This window comes from Misgurnus anguillicaudatus, chromosome 25, assembly GCF_027580225.2.
Source record: "Misgurnus anguillicaudatus chromosome 25, ASM2758022v2, whole genome shotgun sequence".
Classification (NCBI taxonomy): Eukaryota; Metazoa; Chordata; class Actinopteri; order Cypriniformes; family Cobitidae; genus Misgurnus; species Misgurnus anguillicaudatus.
The window spans coordinates 23,328,086-23,344,963 of NC_073361.2; the positions used below are offsets into that span (position 1 = coordinate 23,328,086).

Genomic DNA, 16,878 nt, shown 5'->3' on the forward strand with positions numbered 1-16,878 from the left:
GAAACGTGACATGCTCACGTTCAAACGCGGGCAAAACGTGTCATTTTCACGTTGGTCCATACGTGAAATAGTCACGTATTTGCGTGTTGGGTAATGTATGGTATGTTATGGCAACATATGGAATGTTACGTTAGGCAACGTTTGGTCTGATGTACGTTAGGGTAACTTTTGGTATGTTAATTTATGGTAACGTTTGATATGATAAGTTAAGGTAACATTTGGTGTGATACTTTAGGGTAACGTTTGGTGTGAAATGTTAGGGCAACGTATGGTATGTTTAACTTGATTTGAATTTTAAAACATTACCTACAGTAGTTGCTTAATATTTAAGCATAATAAAACAAAAATAAAAGATTACAAAACCACATATGCCTATACTTTTCTTGGAATAAACAGTTAAATAGTCATTTACAGCGTCCTACCTTGAGGAATGAAGAGAAACGACACCATAAAGATATAAGGAATGCTCTTCATCTTATGCTGTTGTATGACTCCCGATTACTGTTACTGTCGTGCTCGCCTGTATAACTTTTCTCCTAACTGACACAGACAGGTGCTGAATCAATCCAGACAACCAGAAAAAAAGACATAAAATCTAAAGTCGATACAGTAATAAGTTTTAGATGTGCTGAGGAATACAAGGGCTCATGCTATAGGGTCTGCTCAAGAAGCATATGTCCTCTTCACAACACTTCTTGTCTGTTTTGCCAGGCTAAAAATAAATCAACAGCATTCCAGTGATCTCACAGCCTGCCACCTGTTACTTAAGAGGAATGCGTCTCATTAACATAAGGCTTCAAAGCAAAAGTCTTATTTGCTGGAAGCCACCAGATTGTGATGGGTGACACGTGATTGTAAACGAGATTTTGAGTGCAAAGTTTTCAACACTGCTGTATGTTTGTCTGTAGCATTTGCGCATGGTTTTAGATGTCCTTAAAGAGGGCCAGCAGAGGGAGCCAAATGCTTATTCTAAGATTAAAGCTTGCGCGTGATGGGGAGATAATTTTTACATTTTGTATATTTTCCCATGTAATGAGTAATGAGAATGTACTGAGTTAAAGTCTTCATAATTAAGTTGTGTATACATAATATTGCTGTAATTATCGTTCAAAAACATCAAAGAATTTGAAAAAAATAAATAGTTTGACTTAAGGCACTGTTATAGCTTGTACAATTGTGCTTGTTGGCTTTTTGGTTATTGGTAACTACTAGTAGTTTTTTCATGTCAATCCAGAAGGTGAAAGGCTGTTGTTTTTATTGCGCTCGCACATTTTTTATTTATTTATTTATTCATGCACCCTCCCCTTCAAGCCCGGATGAATGACTTCACCTTTCCGTCTGTGTTTCCTTTATGGTCCTCGGGATCTCCTTGTATTTCTCACAAGAGCTCATTGGGCGCGCATGCAGGAGGACGCAACATTGCGCACTCCGTTAGGCTACATACCAGAGTTCAGCGCAGCTCGATCAACATACAGCGGTATTCAAGAGTCACAGCTGGACCTCATCGATATATTTTTAATAACCAATAACAATCCCCAAAGGTTATCCGTTACCGTTTTCTGTGAAAACTTGTGAGTCGGTGAAGCCATGTCCGAAGTGCTGCCATACAACGAGGGAAACATGAACGGGTACGGAGCGGACAGTGAAGTCGGTCAGATATCCTTCAGCTGTCGACTTCAAGACACCAATTCGTTTTTCGGAACCTCGCAGTCTAAAAGGCCACCGAAACTCGGGCAAATTGGCAGGGCAAAACACGGTATGTACCCATAGATTAGAAGAACCTTTATTTTAAAGAGTGCCATTACGCGGCAAACCCATGCATATTTTCTTATAGACGCATAAATATAAATGTCATATTTCTTGCATTCTATCAATGCTTTGCTGATAATTAAACACATTTGTATTTTTCTTTACAGTGGTCGTTGAAGATGACCGAATAGACGATGTACTCAAAGGCATGACGGACAAGTCATCTCCCGGCGTGTAAACTTGATCGTTTATACCTCGTCGACCTTTTCTTTTAATCACCGGTTTGAAGCACTTGTCGCCTGTGCATGTGAACAGTGAACGAGAAGTGAAGATGATGGTACGGGTACAGTTCAGGATGAAGATGAGGGAGATCATTCTGGACAATGGGTTGAAATAGCGAGATGTGAAGATGCTGGCCATTCTGAAACCCATCCCAAATCGGCGTTGTGAAGAAAGTTACCCACGATTTCTGCTCATTAGCCCTCTTGTCTTGTAGAAGTCACGGGTTCGAGTCTCAGATTTCATCACGCTGTTATGATGTGCGCGTGCAGGGAGCTGTCCACTTCAGCACCCGATGCGCAACCTGAGTGCTTCTCATCTTTTGCCGTCTTTCCAGAGAAATAAGCTACATTTATATAGCGCATGGAAACTGGCAGATGTATGTAATCGAGAGATGGTTGATTAAACGTTGTATTATTCAATTACAGACTGATTCACTGCCCCATTTAGATTTTAAAGCCAACAAAACCGCCAGCAGGCATGATGTGAAGAAGAAGAAACACATGGAGTGATAACATCAATCACGAGGGAAATGAGGAGTATAACTTCTTGCTTGATTCATTGCGTCTTTTCTATTCGTGTATAGATTCATACATACGGTTCTCTTTGCATGAACTTTCTCTTGTGCCATTGCGGGTGTTTCCACCTCTGTTAAAACCCCAGGCACGATTCTTTATACCGAAATCAATATTTGTATTTTTATATTTGAATATTTGTAACTCGGAACGTCTGATATTTAATAGTCCATGAACAAAAACAGGGTGCGCAGATACACAGGAATAAAACAATATCAGAAAGGACAGACTGAATGTTATTTCAGGGAGGGGACGTAATTAGATATCAGTATTTTATTGCTTTTCATTGCAATAAGCGAACGCATCTTATTTGTTATTAATAATGACGTGGATAGAAAATACAATTTCAGTCATGTTCAACAGCACAGTTATATCGATGTTTTATTCAACATCTCGGTTGTTTATTTATTGATTTGTTTGTATTCTTTTAAAATGTTCGGTGTATGGTTTATTGTGCATGAATATGAATATTTTTCAACATTATAAACAAGCAAAAAACTGTACACAAATGTCGCAACATTATACAACTGACCTGAATGAATAAATGGATTTAGAGTATTTATCTATTATGAAGCTTGTCCCTTATTTCCTTTATAGATCACTTAAAAGTGCACATCACCTAAAACATTGCTGCACACAGCAGACCCATAAATACCTAAGAAAAAAATGCAAAAAAATAGAGTGATTATTATTTAATTTCTATAATAATAAGATACATTAACTGAAAGGGATGCAATGTTTTTAACTGTTTTCAGGAATTACATTGAATTTTCCCTCCTCATGCATGATCAGCTAAGCAAACATAATAGGCAACACTAGCATGCAAACCCTAAAGGGGACATTTCACAAGACTTTTTTAAGATGTAAAATAAATCTTTGGTGTCCCCAAAGTACATATGTGAAATTTAAGCTCAAAATATCATAAAGATAATTTATTATAACCCACTTTGTGGGTGTGAGCAAAAATGTGGCGTTTTGGGTGTGTCCTTTAAAATGCAAATGAGCTGATGAAATGCAAACCCTGATCATGATGGTGGTGGTTTATTGAAATTGAAACTCAATTGTGCTGTCAATTATTTTTCTCTCTCTCTAAATGGCAGTGTCGTGTTTGGATAGTGCAGATTAAGGGGCAGTATTATCCTCTTTTGACATCACAAGGGGAGCCTAATCTCAATAACCTAAATTCTCACATGCTTGCAGAGAACGGTTTACCAAAACTAAGTTACTGGGTTGATCTTTTTCACATTTTCTAGGTTAATAGAAGCACTGGAGACCCAATTATAGCACTTAAACATGGAAAAAGTCAGATTTTCATGGTATGTCCCCTTTAAGAATTTTAAAAAGAAATATCAGGACAGGATGCACACGTCTTGATACCTTATTGCCTTTAATCATTATTGTTTGTGCATGTAAAGATTAACGCTAAAATATACTACTAAAGAATTTATAACAATATTAGTTCTGACATTAATACCTAATAAGTGGATTTGTCTCTGCCCCTCATGTACTTTCCTTTTTGAGGGTGGGAAGGTTTGGGAGAATAAAGCCCATAACCCATGACATTACCAGCACCATACAGGATCACTTTTTAATTTCAAACCAACCCGAACATGACATTGTTTATTTTGGTTTAAAAAAATAAAATAAAAATGTGAGCTGTTTTTTATGGTGTGTTCTAATCTCATCTATACTGTAGCTCAGATGAGTGACAGATCGGTCATTACAGACCTGGCAGGTTATTAAACAGACATATCATCTTCTGGGACATATGAACACTTCACAGCATACCAGCATGTACAGTCAGAATTCAATCGTTCCTGTCTTCCAATTATTTCACTCAGCCGAAACACCAGAGAGACAGGATGACACATTCACACACCCTTTAGAGAAAAACACGCTTCTAAACAGCTACAACGGATGAGCCATTTTTGAGTGTTACTTCTACCAACCTTTAACAAACCACACAAGCAGAAAGGTGACATTTATTTTGAAGTGACAAAACTTCAAACTGAAGTGATTGTTCAAACTGACAGGAGAGGAGGTGTTACTTTGGTCAATTCAGGGTTAACAATATTTTTAAATATAAATTGACACACAAGGGCCAAGATTCTCAATAAACTTAACTGCAGTTGTTTTTTGTTTTCATTGTTGCTTATTGTTTTGTGGTGAAGTGCAAGAGCTCATCTTTTCACTTCATGAGATTTGATTACTGTCACCATTATTGAGTGTTGTAAGGTCTCTGTGTGAAGTTGAAATATTTGCTTTATTTGATGTTACCCTTGCTTTGCAAGGTGTCCTCTTTTTTGAGAGGTAAAGCTTAAAAGGCAAGTAGATTTAACTTAAAAGTACTTGTTTGTTTAACAAGGCAAAATTGAAATTACCCTGTTGTTTTTTAAGTTAAATCAACTCGTCTGGGCTTACAGTGTATGTGTATAATGGTGGTTAGTAAACTTGTTTAAAGTTAGTAAACCTAAGAAAAAAAGAGCAGATAAGAGTCTAAATAACCAAGTTCTCTGCTGATGTGCCTTGGCGGTGTGGTGCTGCGTTAGATGTTTTTTTGCAACAAATACAGTGGAGAGGCGGTGGAGCACGACAGAAGATGCCAACAGGCTTTTGCTCTCTGGATGCAGGGTACCTGACACTCTGTGCAAAGAGATGCATGATCCCCTTTAGCGTTGCATTTCATACTTGTATAAACTCAATAATGGAAAAGCCGTACACTGTCAGAATAAATGGTTAAAAATGGTCCCGGGCTGTCACTGGGGCAGTACCCTTTAAAAGGCCAAGGTAACAACTACCAATATGGACCTTTGGCCCGACGTCAAAATCAGACGTTGATCTGATGTCAAGACCCAACGTTGACCTGAAGTCAAAATCTAACATTGATCCGACGTAATGACCCAACGTTGATCCGACGTAATGACCCAGCGTTGATCCGAGGTCAGGGCCCAATGTTGATCCGAGGTCAGGGCCCAACGTTGATCCGATGTCAGGGCCCAACATTGATCCGATGTCAGGGTCCAACAAGACCCAACATTGGACTGACTTCAAAATCCAATGTTGATCTGAATTCAAAATCCAACGTTGATCTGATGTCAAAATCCAACACAAGTGGATACAGCAAACTGACAACATAAATGTTTTTTCCAGTATAAAGGCCAAGGTAACAACTACCAATATGGACCTTTGGCCCGACGTCAAAATCAGACGTTGATCTGATGTCAAGACCCAACGTTGACCTGAAGTCAAAATCTAACATTGATCCGACGTAATGACCCAACGTTGATCCGACGTAATGACCCAGCGTTGATCCGAGGTCAGGGCCCAATGTTGATCCGAGGTCAGGGCCCAACGTTGATCCGATGTCAGGGCCCAACATTGATCCGATGTCAGGGTCCAACAAGACCCAACATTGGACTGACTTCAAAATCCAATGTTGATCTGAATTCAAAATCCAACGTTGATCTGATGTCAAAATCCAACACAAGTGGATACAGCAAACTGACAACATAAATGTTTTTTCCAGTATAAAGGCCAAGGTAACAACTACCAATATGGACCTTTGGCCCGACGTCAAAATCAGACGTTGCTCCGAGGTCAGGGCCCACCGTTGCTCCGAGGTCAGGGCCCACCGTTGCTCCGAGGTCAGGGCCCACCGTTGCTCCGAGGTCAGGGCCCACCGTTGCTCCGAGGTCAGGGCCCACCGTTGCTCCGAGGTCAGGGCCCACCGTTGCTCCGAGGTCAGGGCCCACCGTTGCTCCGAGGTCAGGGCCCACCGTTGCTCCGAGGTCAGGGCCCAACGTTGATCTGAGGTCAGGGCCCAACGTTGATACGAGGTCAGGGTCCAACAAGACCCAACATTGGACTGACTTCAAAATCCAATGTTGATCTGAATTCAAAATCCAACGTTGATCTGATGTCAAAATCCAACACAAGTGGATACAGCAAACTGACAACATAAATGTTTTTTCCAGTATAAGTCAGTGACATTTATTATGAAATATTAGCTTATAACATAGAAAGTTTCTGCAGGTCTTAAATAGTCTTAATTCACATTGACATCTGAAGAACATTGAGTATTGACGTCAGATTAACGTTGGTTCTTGACGTCAATACTCAATCAAAACCCAAGGTTGATCTGACGTCAAAATTCAACATTGATTTGACATCAAGACCCAACATTGGCCTGACATCAAAATTCGAAGTTGATCTGAATTCAACATCCAACATCTGAACTCAAAATTGACAACATAAATGTTTTTTTCCAGTATAAGTGTGTGGACATTTATTATGAAATATTAGCTTACAAACTAAAGGGTTTCTGCAGGCCTGAAAAGTCTTAATTCATCTTAACATCTGCCCAACATTGGGTATTGACGTGAAAATCCAATGTTGGCCTGATTTCATAATCCAACGTTGGCCCGACGTTAAAATCAGACGTGATCTGATGTCAAGATCCAACGTTGATCTGAATTCAAATCCAATCTTGATCTGACCTCAAAATCCAACATGGATCTGAATTCAAAATCCAGCACAAGTGGATACAGCAATCTGAACATAAATGTTTTTTCCAGTATAAGTCTGTGGACATTTATTATAAAATATTAGCTTACAACTGCTACTACAGTTTCTGCAGTCTTAATTCACCTTGACAACTGCTCAAAATTGGGTATTGCCTGATGTAAAAATACAACGTTGAGGTAATAATATAAACTATTTAGGTCAAAGGCCTCAATGGCAGCTGGGGACCATTTAAAAAAATTGACAGTGTATGCAAAGGAGTGACTTCCTTTAAAAATTTAAAATTTCCAAGTGTTTAGGTAAGCAGCTTTATACTGTATGTCCTTATTGCGATTGGCTGAACTAGATACACGTGGTATTTCTGAACTTACTTAGAAATGCAATTATACAAAATCACCATTATTAGAAAGTTACATCAGGGCCTTGTGTCTATAAACTTAAAAATGTTAAAGCACTTTTTATAGTTATACTGAAAAAATAAATGCAATGCAAATGATGTCAACGTCAGAAATGATAAAGAATAAACTAAAAGATATAACATGACAAATATACAAACCATCCTAGTTGTACTACACAGAAAATATAAAAGTTTTCGCATTATTATATTAAGTAAGGAATAATTGACGACGGGCCATTGAATTATACAACACAGTCTCACGGGAAGTCGTGTCACAGCAACGAAAAATCTTGACCAATTCACTCGTGTTTGACGACACGAATTTCCGCTGTTTTTCGTGTCTCTGGAGACGAGTGTCTTTTTCGTCCTTCCCAGCGCGAGTTTCTGTCGGTGGCTGTTCGTGTCTGTGGCGCGACTTTCTTTGTCGTGTCATTTTGTATTTTGTTTTCTCATCGTTGTTTCCTATTTTTAAATCATTGTCGCTTGGGGTTAGGGTTAGATCCGGGGTTTGCGTTAGGATGTTATTTTTGCATTGGTTTCTACATGTTTTTCGTCCACTTTTAAAACTATTCTCGCCTGGAGTTGGGGTTAGAGCTGGGGTTTGGGTTAGGAAGTCGCAGAAAGTGATTCTAACCCAAACCCCAAGCGACAATGGTCAAGAAATGGAAAGCAACGATGAGAAAACAAAATATAAAATGACACGATAAAGAAAGTCGTGCCACAGACACGAACAGTTATTGATAGAAATTCGTGCTGGGAAGGACGAAAAAGACAATCGTCTCCAGAGACACGAAAAACAGCGGAAATTCGTGTCATCAAACACGAATAAATTAATCAAAATTTTCGTTACTATAACACGACTTGCCGTGAGACTGGGTTGAATTATAAGAAAATAATGCACACCAAGGTGGTAATGCGGCACGACGCGAAGCGGAGAGTGGAGAGTGGTGGATTATAATATTGTTGCCCACTGAAAACCTAGTAAAATGTGATGCGTAAATCTAACCCTGTCTAATCTAATTATGAGATTTTGAGCATCCAAATTTGAGTTCAGTCATTAAGTTTCAATATTTACATTATGAAGGATGATTACAGTAAAAAGTAAATAACAAAAAAACTATTCTCACAGGCAGGGTCACAAATAATTATAAATCTACATTTTTGTATAACAGCACCTATATGAAGGTAAAATGCCAATCAGCATAAAGCCAAATACTACTGGTGGACAATACGCATATGCAGCAATACGGCCTATTTGATCAACTACAGTTGTGTTCAAAATTATTCAACCCCCAATGCTGTTAAGGGTTTTAGGGAATTTAGTGTACATTTGTAATTGTATTCACAATAAAATCCTACAATGACTTCTTAAAGAACCATATGCAACTAAAATGACATCAATTGGTTTTGTAATATAGTAGTAAATGTTTCTTTTGTGAATTCTTCATTGACACAATTATTCAACCCCTTAAAGAACTACCACTCTGAAGAACAGAGGTTCATTGAAGTGTTTTCAATCAGGTATTGAAAACACCTATGGATGTCAGGGAACAGCAATAAAGCCTAATAAGCACCAATTAGGCAGCTTTAAAATGACTGTGATACTCAACTCCTTCTAAACATTTACTGGTGTGGTTACAAACATGGTGAAGTCAAAAGAGTGGTCCAGGAAGACAAGAGAAGAGGTGATTAATCTTCACAGGAAGGGCAATGGCTATAAGAAGATTGCAAAGATGTTAAACATACCAAGAGACACCATAGGAAGCATCATTCGCAAATTCAAGGCAAAGGGCACTGTTGAAACGCTTCCTGGTCGTGGCAGAAAAAAGATGCTAACTGCGACTGCTGTGCGCTATCTGAAGCGTAGAGTGGAAAAAAGTCCCCGTGTGACTGCTGAGGAACTGAGAAAAGATTTGTCAGATGTGGGTACTGAAGTTTCTGCTCAGACAATACGGCGCACCCTGCGTACTGAAGGCCTCCATGCCAGAACTCCCAGGCGCACCCCCTTTCTGTCTCCAAAGAATAAGAAGAGTCGACTGCAGAATGCCAAAAGTCATGTGGACAAACCACAGAAGTTTTGGGATAGTGTTCTGTGGAAAATTAGAATTGTTTGGGCCCATGGATCAACGCTATGTTTGGAGGAGGAAAAACAAGGCCTATGAAGAAAAGAACACCTTGCCTACTGTGAAGCATGGTGGGGGGTCAATCATGCTTTGGGGCTGTTTTGCTTCTGCAGGTACAGGGAAACTTCAGCGTGTGCAAGGTACCATGAATTCTCTTCAGTACCAGGAGATATTGGATGACAATGTGTTGCAGTCCGTCACAAACCTGAGGCTTGGGAGACGTTGGACCTTTCAACAGGACAATGATCCCAAGCATACCTCCAAATCCCCTAGAGCATGGTTGCAGAATAAAGGCTGGAACATTGAAGTGGCCATCGCAGTCACCAGACTGAAATCCGATTGAGAACCTCTGGTGGGACTTAAAGAAAGCAGTGTGACAGTAACCCACAATTCAACTTTTCATTAGCTCACTGTGGGACTTAGGCATCCCTCAAATATTAGCAACTGGAAAGTGTCCATGTAAAATTGGGCCACTGTGTCTCCTGATCATGAGTCTGTGTGTGCCTGTACCATACTGTATGTGTGTCTCGAGGTGTTTTCACTGATAATACAGAAATTTTCTATTAGATATGTTTTTTCAAATCACATACAAACATACCTTACAGCATTTGAGCATTTCTCAAGCATGAGTCAGACAATTTTCCTTGCACTATCATCTAGCGCACAAAAATCTCATCGTCATGGCAACCTTTGCTGGACTCAATGGTAAAATGCATTAAAATGGATAGTTTTTTTTCTAGTGTGAATCATTTATCACAGCACAATGTCTAATCTATCAAAGTTGATAGAAAATAGAAATGATACAAAGCTGAAAAATGAACTATTGAATAAATAGCATAATGCACGCACAAAACATACTTCGGCTGAATCATATTCCCACTCCAGCTGAGAGAGGCAATTGATCGCACCTTACTCTCCTGTATCTGGGGAAATGCTTAACTGTTCTGTTGCATTGCCAGTTTCTTCTTTAATTAATGTAAAATATGGTGTTAACTACAGTACTGTAGCACACTGTTAAACATTTCTGTAGAAATCACAGTATTACTGGCAGCAGATTGGGAAACAAAGCATTCTGGGAAACAAAATCTGAAGCAAAAAAAAAAAAAAACAGAAAAAGGTTGATGATGATTTTTGGTTCCCAGAATGCTTTGCATGAGGCTGTTATTATAGGTTAATTCTATAAAGTTAAAGACTTGTTAATATTTAAAATTGATTTAACTTTGAACAAACTCTTGCCAGTAAACAACATAAATTTAAATCTACGGTAAGTTACCGGCAACCAGCTGCAAGTAACAGTGTAATTTCTACAGATTTTTATTTTTACAGTGTATGTTATTTACTGGCAACAGTTTGTTCAAAGATAAATGAATATTAAACATTAAAAATACTTTATCATTACAGAAAAAAAACTATAAAATAACAGCTTTATGCAAAGTGTTTCTGTGAACCAAAATCAGAAAAAAACTGAAAAATGTTGATGAGGATTTCTGGTTCCCAGAATGCTTTGCATGCAGCAGTTATTTATTTCATTTTATTCTGTAAAGACAAACACTTGTTAATGTTTAATGTTCATTTTTCTTTGAACAAACTGTTGCTAATAAATTAGATAAATATAAATCTACAGTAAGTTACTGGCAAACTGTTGCAGCAAATTGTTTACAGTACAGCTGTTGTAATCCCTGTCTCATTTATAATGGGCACCAACTTCCAGACTATATAAGCAAAAATGTTTTCATTTATTGTTATTTAATAAAACTTTGAATGATATTACAAGTATAACTATTTGAGTGAAAAGTTAAAAAAAGGAAGAATAGGCAAATATAATCGTATACTTTTAGTCAATGTCGCAAATACACTTAGATGCAGTAGATACATGTATCGCCTAGATGCATGCAGAATTCTTGAGTATTTCTTCTTAATAATGCATTAGTGTTTCTTTCAAATGTAAAGATCACAAAACATGCTATACATTTACAAATGTTAATAAAAAATTCCCAAAATTCCAATGACCCATCATATTTCTAAATCCAATAGACCAGTTTTCATTATAGAGGATTTGTGTAACATTACAGTATGAGCAGACTATGATCAGATCTTCTTAAAGTCTCATTTACCTGGCTATTTGCAGAAATGTTTGTTAGGTCTCAAAATCTGATAATAAGTGACTCGCACTCTTCATTTTGGGTCCAACAGGCCTTTAAGCAAACCAGTTAATCAAATCACTGTGGCAAAGAGAAGCATACTGTCAATAAAGTACAAACATTTAGTGGCTTCTGCTGTTATGTAAGTTTCGTGTTCTCTACTGAAAAGATGGGAATAGACAGGCTAAAAACTTATATAAAGACTCTGCACGAAATAAAGCTGAGAGAAGCTTTAAATGATTTCTCAGAAAGGGCTAATCATTTCGGCCATGTGTTTTTAGTTAAAGTTCCAGATTTTCAAATCGTTATTGGAGGTTTTTGATAACATTTAAACAGTGACCACAGATAATTACACTAACAACGTATGCAAACTGAATTAAAAGATTATGCAAATCTTTACTGGCACCAACTGTAGGGTGTATCATTGTTTAAATTGAGGGGCGTGGTCATGGACCTCCTATAAGTTATTGAGGGACCCCCTATAAGGCACAAAAATATATATTGGGGGGGGGTCCCCTAGTTTTTATTAAAATTACTACATTTAAAATTATCATGCTGTGCTGCCACAAAGCGATACTGTCCTTTATTTCGCAATAAATGAATCCAAAAGATTTCTGTCTGAAATAAATGTAAACTCTCAAGTGCGCCTCACACTGTTTTCTGGAGGAATTGACAGATTTTTAGATTTAGGATTGGGGGGCGTTAAAAAAAATGTTGATCCAGGATCACATCATACTTACACTATTCAGATAATAAAGTCGCTGATAAATTTGCACAAATGCTTAAACATGGAAACATCTAAAAGTAAAGCTGTTATGCCTCATGCCTCATTGACTTTATTAACGTAAATAACTTAGCCGGTGGAGCTATAGTGTCTTGTATATTGCTACAAATTTATCTGCACATCTTTTCAGTGTGATTTTTCAGGGAAAAGTGACACTCCAGAGTGGTTATTGTTGCAAGGTTTCAGAAAAGTAGGGCATGTTGTCTGATGTTTCTCATGCCACCTCTGCAGACCCCAGGGATCTGATCGTGAGCGTGAGAACGATCTTTGTAAATGACAGCACATGTCTGCCTTATGTCTTTACATTCTTGTTTCTCGCTCTCTCTCCACTTTTTATTCTATATGCCCTTGTGTAAAAATTGTCTCACAGCGTAAACTGACTCCTGAATCCAGAAGCATGATCATCGTTTATTATTATTTTAAGTAAATACAAGCATGTCTTTGCAGCCTTCCATTCATGTCTTAAAATGACCTGAAAATTTTGAAAAACTGTATTTTTTTCTTCATCATGAAAAAATGCTGTAGCATACTTTATTATTCACTAAAGTAAACAGTAACAATTTTGTAGTATACTGTAGAATATTATAAATGTAGTAATTATTACTATAGTCTAATGTTTGCCTCTCTATTGCCATCTCTGTCTGAAAGGTAACATTGTAGGGTATTTTACGCACTTGCGTGTATTGAAAAACGACTGACCCTTATTTATGATTATTATAAGCTTACTGCTGCGAATTGGGGTAGGGCAAGGAGACAGTTTTAAAAACTGTTTATGAGTTGTTTAAAAGCAGACTTTTGTTTATTTAACCAAAAACTTAATGATTGCAGCTTTAATGTATACAGTATTCTGTATTAATTTGATAAATAGTAGCAAAAATTTTATTGTACATTAATATTTCCTATGGTAAGGGTCAAAAACCCTAGTATAGTTATACTACAGTTTACTATAGTAACCACTTAAGCATACTACAGCACTTTTCATGCGAGTCTACAAAGCACAAAAAAAGTGATTGCAGATAATATTTCATTGACATATTTCAGACTATTTCAGATAAATAAAAAAATCTAAACTTTAGATAAAAATGTAAAATTCACCTCACATGATGCTTTTCAAATATCGATTTAATTCAAATCAAGAAGGGGGTTTGAAGTGTTTGTATACAATTAAAGAGCACCTATTGTCCGATTCACATTTTTTTATTTCCTTTGGTGTGCAAGTGTGTATTAGTACATGTTAACGATATGCAAAAGGTACAAACCCCAAAGTATACGGTGACGCGAGTTATCGTCTCCAACGTAAATCTCTTTTCTTGGACTACAACAAACACACGGATTGTGCAACACTTTACTTCCTGGGATTGGTGATGTAGACAAGACCGACATTATCATAATTCCTCCCGCTTCTGATTTACAGCCTGTAAGTTAAAGGAACAGTATGTAAGAAATTTATATCAATTAATCATAAAATGGCCCTGATATGTCACTAGACATTAAGAAATCATTTTCATTTCAAATACTGTCAACAGTGGTCTGGCCAGGATACTGTCATTTAAAAAGTGGAGTTGCAGCCCTCAACTGATGTTTATGTTGTCATTTTGTGTATTGGCCACCAGTTGTGTGATTGCAGTACCAGTTTTAGCCACAAGTTTTGTGATTGCAATACCAGTTTTGGCCACAATTCTACATCCTGTTCCTTTAACTCCCGTTAGCAACCGAATCTTACGAACATGGTAAGGAGCGTCACATTTTCGTCTAACGTCAGAGGTATTCAGGCAAATCACAACGTACAGATTAGCTGGCCAATCGGGGACACAGAGCTTTTCAAATCCGTGTGTTTCAGAAAGAGAGTGAAATCTGGAGCTACAAAAATGTACGGTATGTGGAAAATAATGTGTTTTGAACCATAAACTACGCAAACACATTGTATTATACCAAAATACACAAAACAACATTGTTTTTAGCAATGTAATAGGTGCTTTTTAAGACATTAACAGGCCCTTGTTAAGGAAGGGGCTAGCAAACAGTTGTCACCCCCTACAACTAAACTGTAAATACATTGGCATTACTGCGAATTCTAATAAATTTGGTCTAAATTTGTGTCCTGCATTACACTTCAAAAAAATCCCTTGCGAAGATGACTCATTTGATGAAAGCAGATTACAGCCGTGTCTGTGTGTGGATGTGTGCAGCTGTCTCAGAAGGCTGACTGCTTGCTGAAGGCTCACTTGCTCCAATCAATGTGGAAGCCTGAGATCTTCAGGCTTGCCTGGATCAATGAGCAAAAGCTGGCAGACTGTTACCGACTGTTTTTTTATTAAAACAAAGCACGAATACAGAAACTGAAGAGAGAAGTTGAGACAAAGCAAGTTTGTCTGTGTGTGTGCTAGGATCCAGATAGCCCAATGGAGTACTTGCACAACTACCTCTGCGATTTATTTAATACGACTCAAATGTATTGGGTAACTGCGTTCAGCGCAACTAGGCCGAGATGTATTCATATAGCAGATTATTTCTACTTTGTAGGGCAGTCAGTTGATTAAAACAATACATCATGTTTCTGGCTTTAATGTAACAAATCTCGAATTACCCGAAATCTGCCTCTTTATGAGTTTTTCTTTTAGAAAAAATGTATGCACCCTGCAGCAGTCCATCTTACAATGTGTTTGATTTACTAATGATACTGTTCTTTATACAATTCAATTAAACCATGCAAACTTGGAAATGATTTTGCTTTTGTTAAATTGATGTGAATTTGATTTTAAATAAATTTGCCGTTCTTTCACTCTTTCAAAACAATCTTACAGAACAGAATAAAGCAGAATTAATGTCTAATAAATATGTTAAAGGTGCGGTGCATGATCTTTGAAAGCCAATGTTGACATTTGAAATCACCTAAACAAACACGCCCCTACCCCAATAGAATTTGGACCTTTTCATGTGATAGACCCGCCCCACACATACGTAACCCAGGCAACGATGCCGGTTAGTAGACACGGCACTTACTGCTGATTGGCTGCAAGTGTGTTTTGGTAGTCGGCCCGACTCCCTTTTCCAAAGTGTTTTTTAAAAGTCACGCACTTCGTCTTTAAAGGATTAGTCAATTTTCTTTAAAAAAATCCAGATAATTTACTCACCACCATGTCATCCAAAATGTTGATGTCTTTCTTTGTTCAGTCGAGAAGAAATTATGTTTTTTGAGGAAAACATTCCAGGATTTTTCTCATTTTAATGGACTTTAATGGATCTCAACACTTAACAGTTTTAATGCAGTTTAAAATTGCTGTTTCAGAGGACTCTAAACGTTCCCAAACGAGGCATAAGGGTCTTATCTAGCGAAACGATTGTCATTTTTGGCAAGAAAAATACAAATCTGCACTTTTAAACCACAACTTCTCGTCTTCCTTCGGTCGTGTGACGCACCAGAGTGATCTCACGTAATACGTCAAGAGGTCACAAATGACGTATGCGAAACTACACCCCACTGTTTAAAAGTGTGAAGAAAGAGGACCGTTCCGACGTTGTTGTATGTGGAATGATACTAATTAATGTATTTGTGTCAGTTTAAAATGGTACGCAAATGTGCGTTTCATATATGTAACATGTGACCTTTCCACCGCATTACGCAATTACGTGAGGTCACGCTGGCGCGTCACACAGCCGGAGGTAGAAGGGAAGTTGTGTATTAAAAGTGCATTTTTTTATTTTTCTTGCCAAAAATGACAATCGTTTCGCTAGATAAGACCCTTATGCCTTGTTTGGGATCGTTTAGAGTCCTTCGAAGCTGCTAAAACTGCAAATTGAAACTGCATTAAAATTGTTAACTGTTGGGGTCCATTAAAATGAGAAAAATCCTGGAATGTTTTCCTCAAAAAACATAATTTCTTCTCAACAGAACAAAGAAAGACATCAACATTTTGGATGACATGGTGGTGAGTAAATTATCTGGATTTTTTTTTTAAGAAAATTGACTAACCTTTTAACAGTGCAAAATGTATTCCGCTGCATTTAATCTTTAACATTTTAACTTTTTATAATAATTTTTTACTACGTTTGGACATATTAAAATATGCTCGTCAAAGAAACAATGACACAAATGTCCCTTCTCTCTCACACATTAAACATAAGTGTTTGAAGCTTGTAGTTGTTTAATTCAAACACTGCTGGTACTGAAATACTCAACTAGTCTCCTGTAACATCTAGGAAATGTAAAACACTAAGGCATTACGATGAAAAAATAAGAAAAAATATTTTGCATTATTTTAAGGTCACTAATCAAAAAAGCTAATTTCTGATACTGACCATGTTACAT

General features: G+C 37.6%; 2 protein-coding genes across 3 annotated transcripts in view; one reads left to right on the forward strand and one right to left on the reverse strand.

Moving 5' to 3' along the window:
- The window catches only part of chrnd (cholinergic receptor, nicotinic, delta (muscle)), a 48,381-nt gene that overhangs the window by 10,015 nt on the left and 21,488 nt on the right, over nucleotides 1-16,878 (reverse strand). Inside the window, exon 1 of one of the 2 annotated variants that reach the window (XM_055182425.2) lies at nucleotides 423-747. The exons of the other annotated variant lie outside the window; for it this stretch is intronic. Coding sequence (XP_055038400.2) covers nucleotides 423-474 — 52 coding nt within the window. The 5' untranslated portion in view covers nucleotides 475-747. Of the gene's footprint in view, nucleotides 1-422; nucleotides 748-16,878 lie in introns of those variants that run through there. 2 annotated transcript variants of the gene reach the window in all.
- Nucleotides 1,359-3,170, forward strand: camk2n2 (calcium/calmodulin dependent protein kinase II inhibitor 2). The gene is made up of 2 exons (XM_055182428.2): nucleotides 1,359-1,756; nucleotides 1,917-3,170. The coding sequence occupies exons 1-2, from the start codon at nucleotides 1,588-1,590 to the stop codon at nucleotides 1,985-1,987; spliced, it is 240 nt and encodes a 79-aa protein (XP_055038403.1). The 5' UTR covers nucleotides 1,359-1,587; the 3' UTR covers nucleotides 1,988-3,170.

Coding starts and splice junctions, on each gene's coding strand:
- camk2n2 (XM_055182428.2), top strand. CDS start 1,588: ATGTCCGAAGTGCTGCCATACAACGAGGGAAACATGAACGGGTACGGA. Junction 1,757..1,916: donor AATTGGCAGGGCAAAACACG/GTATGTACCCAT, acceptor TTTTCTTTACAG/TGGTCGTTGAAGATGACCGA.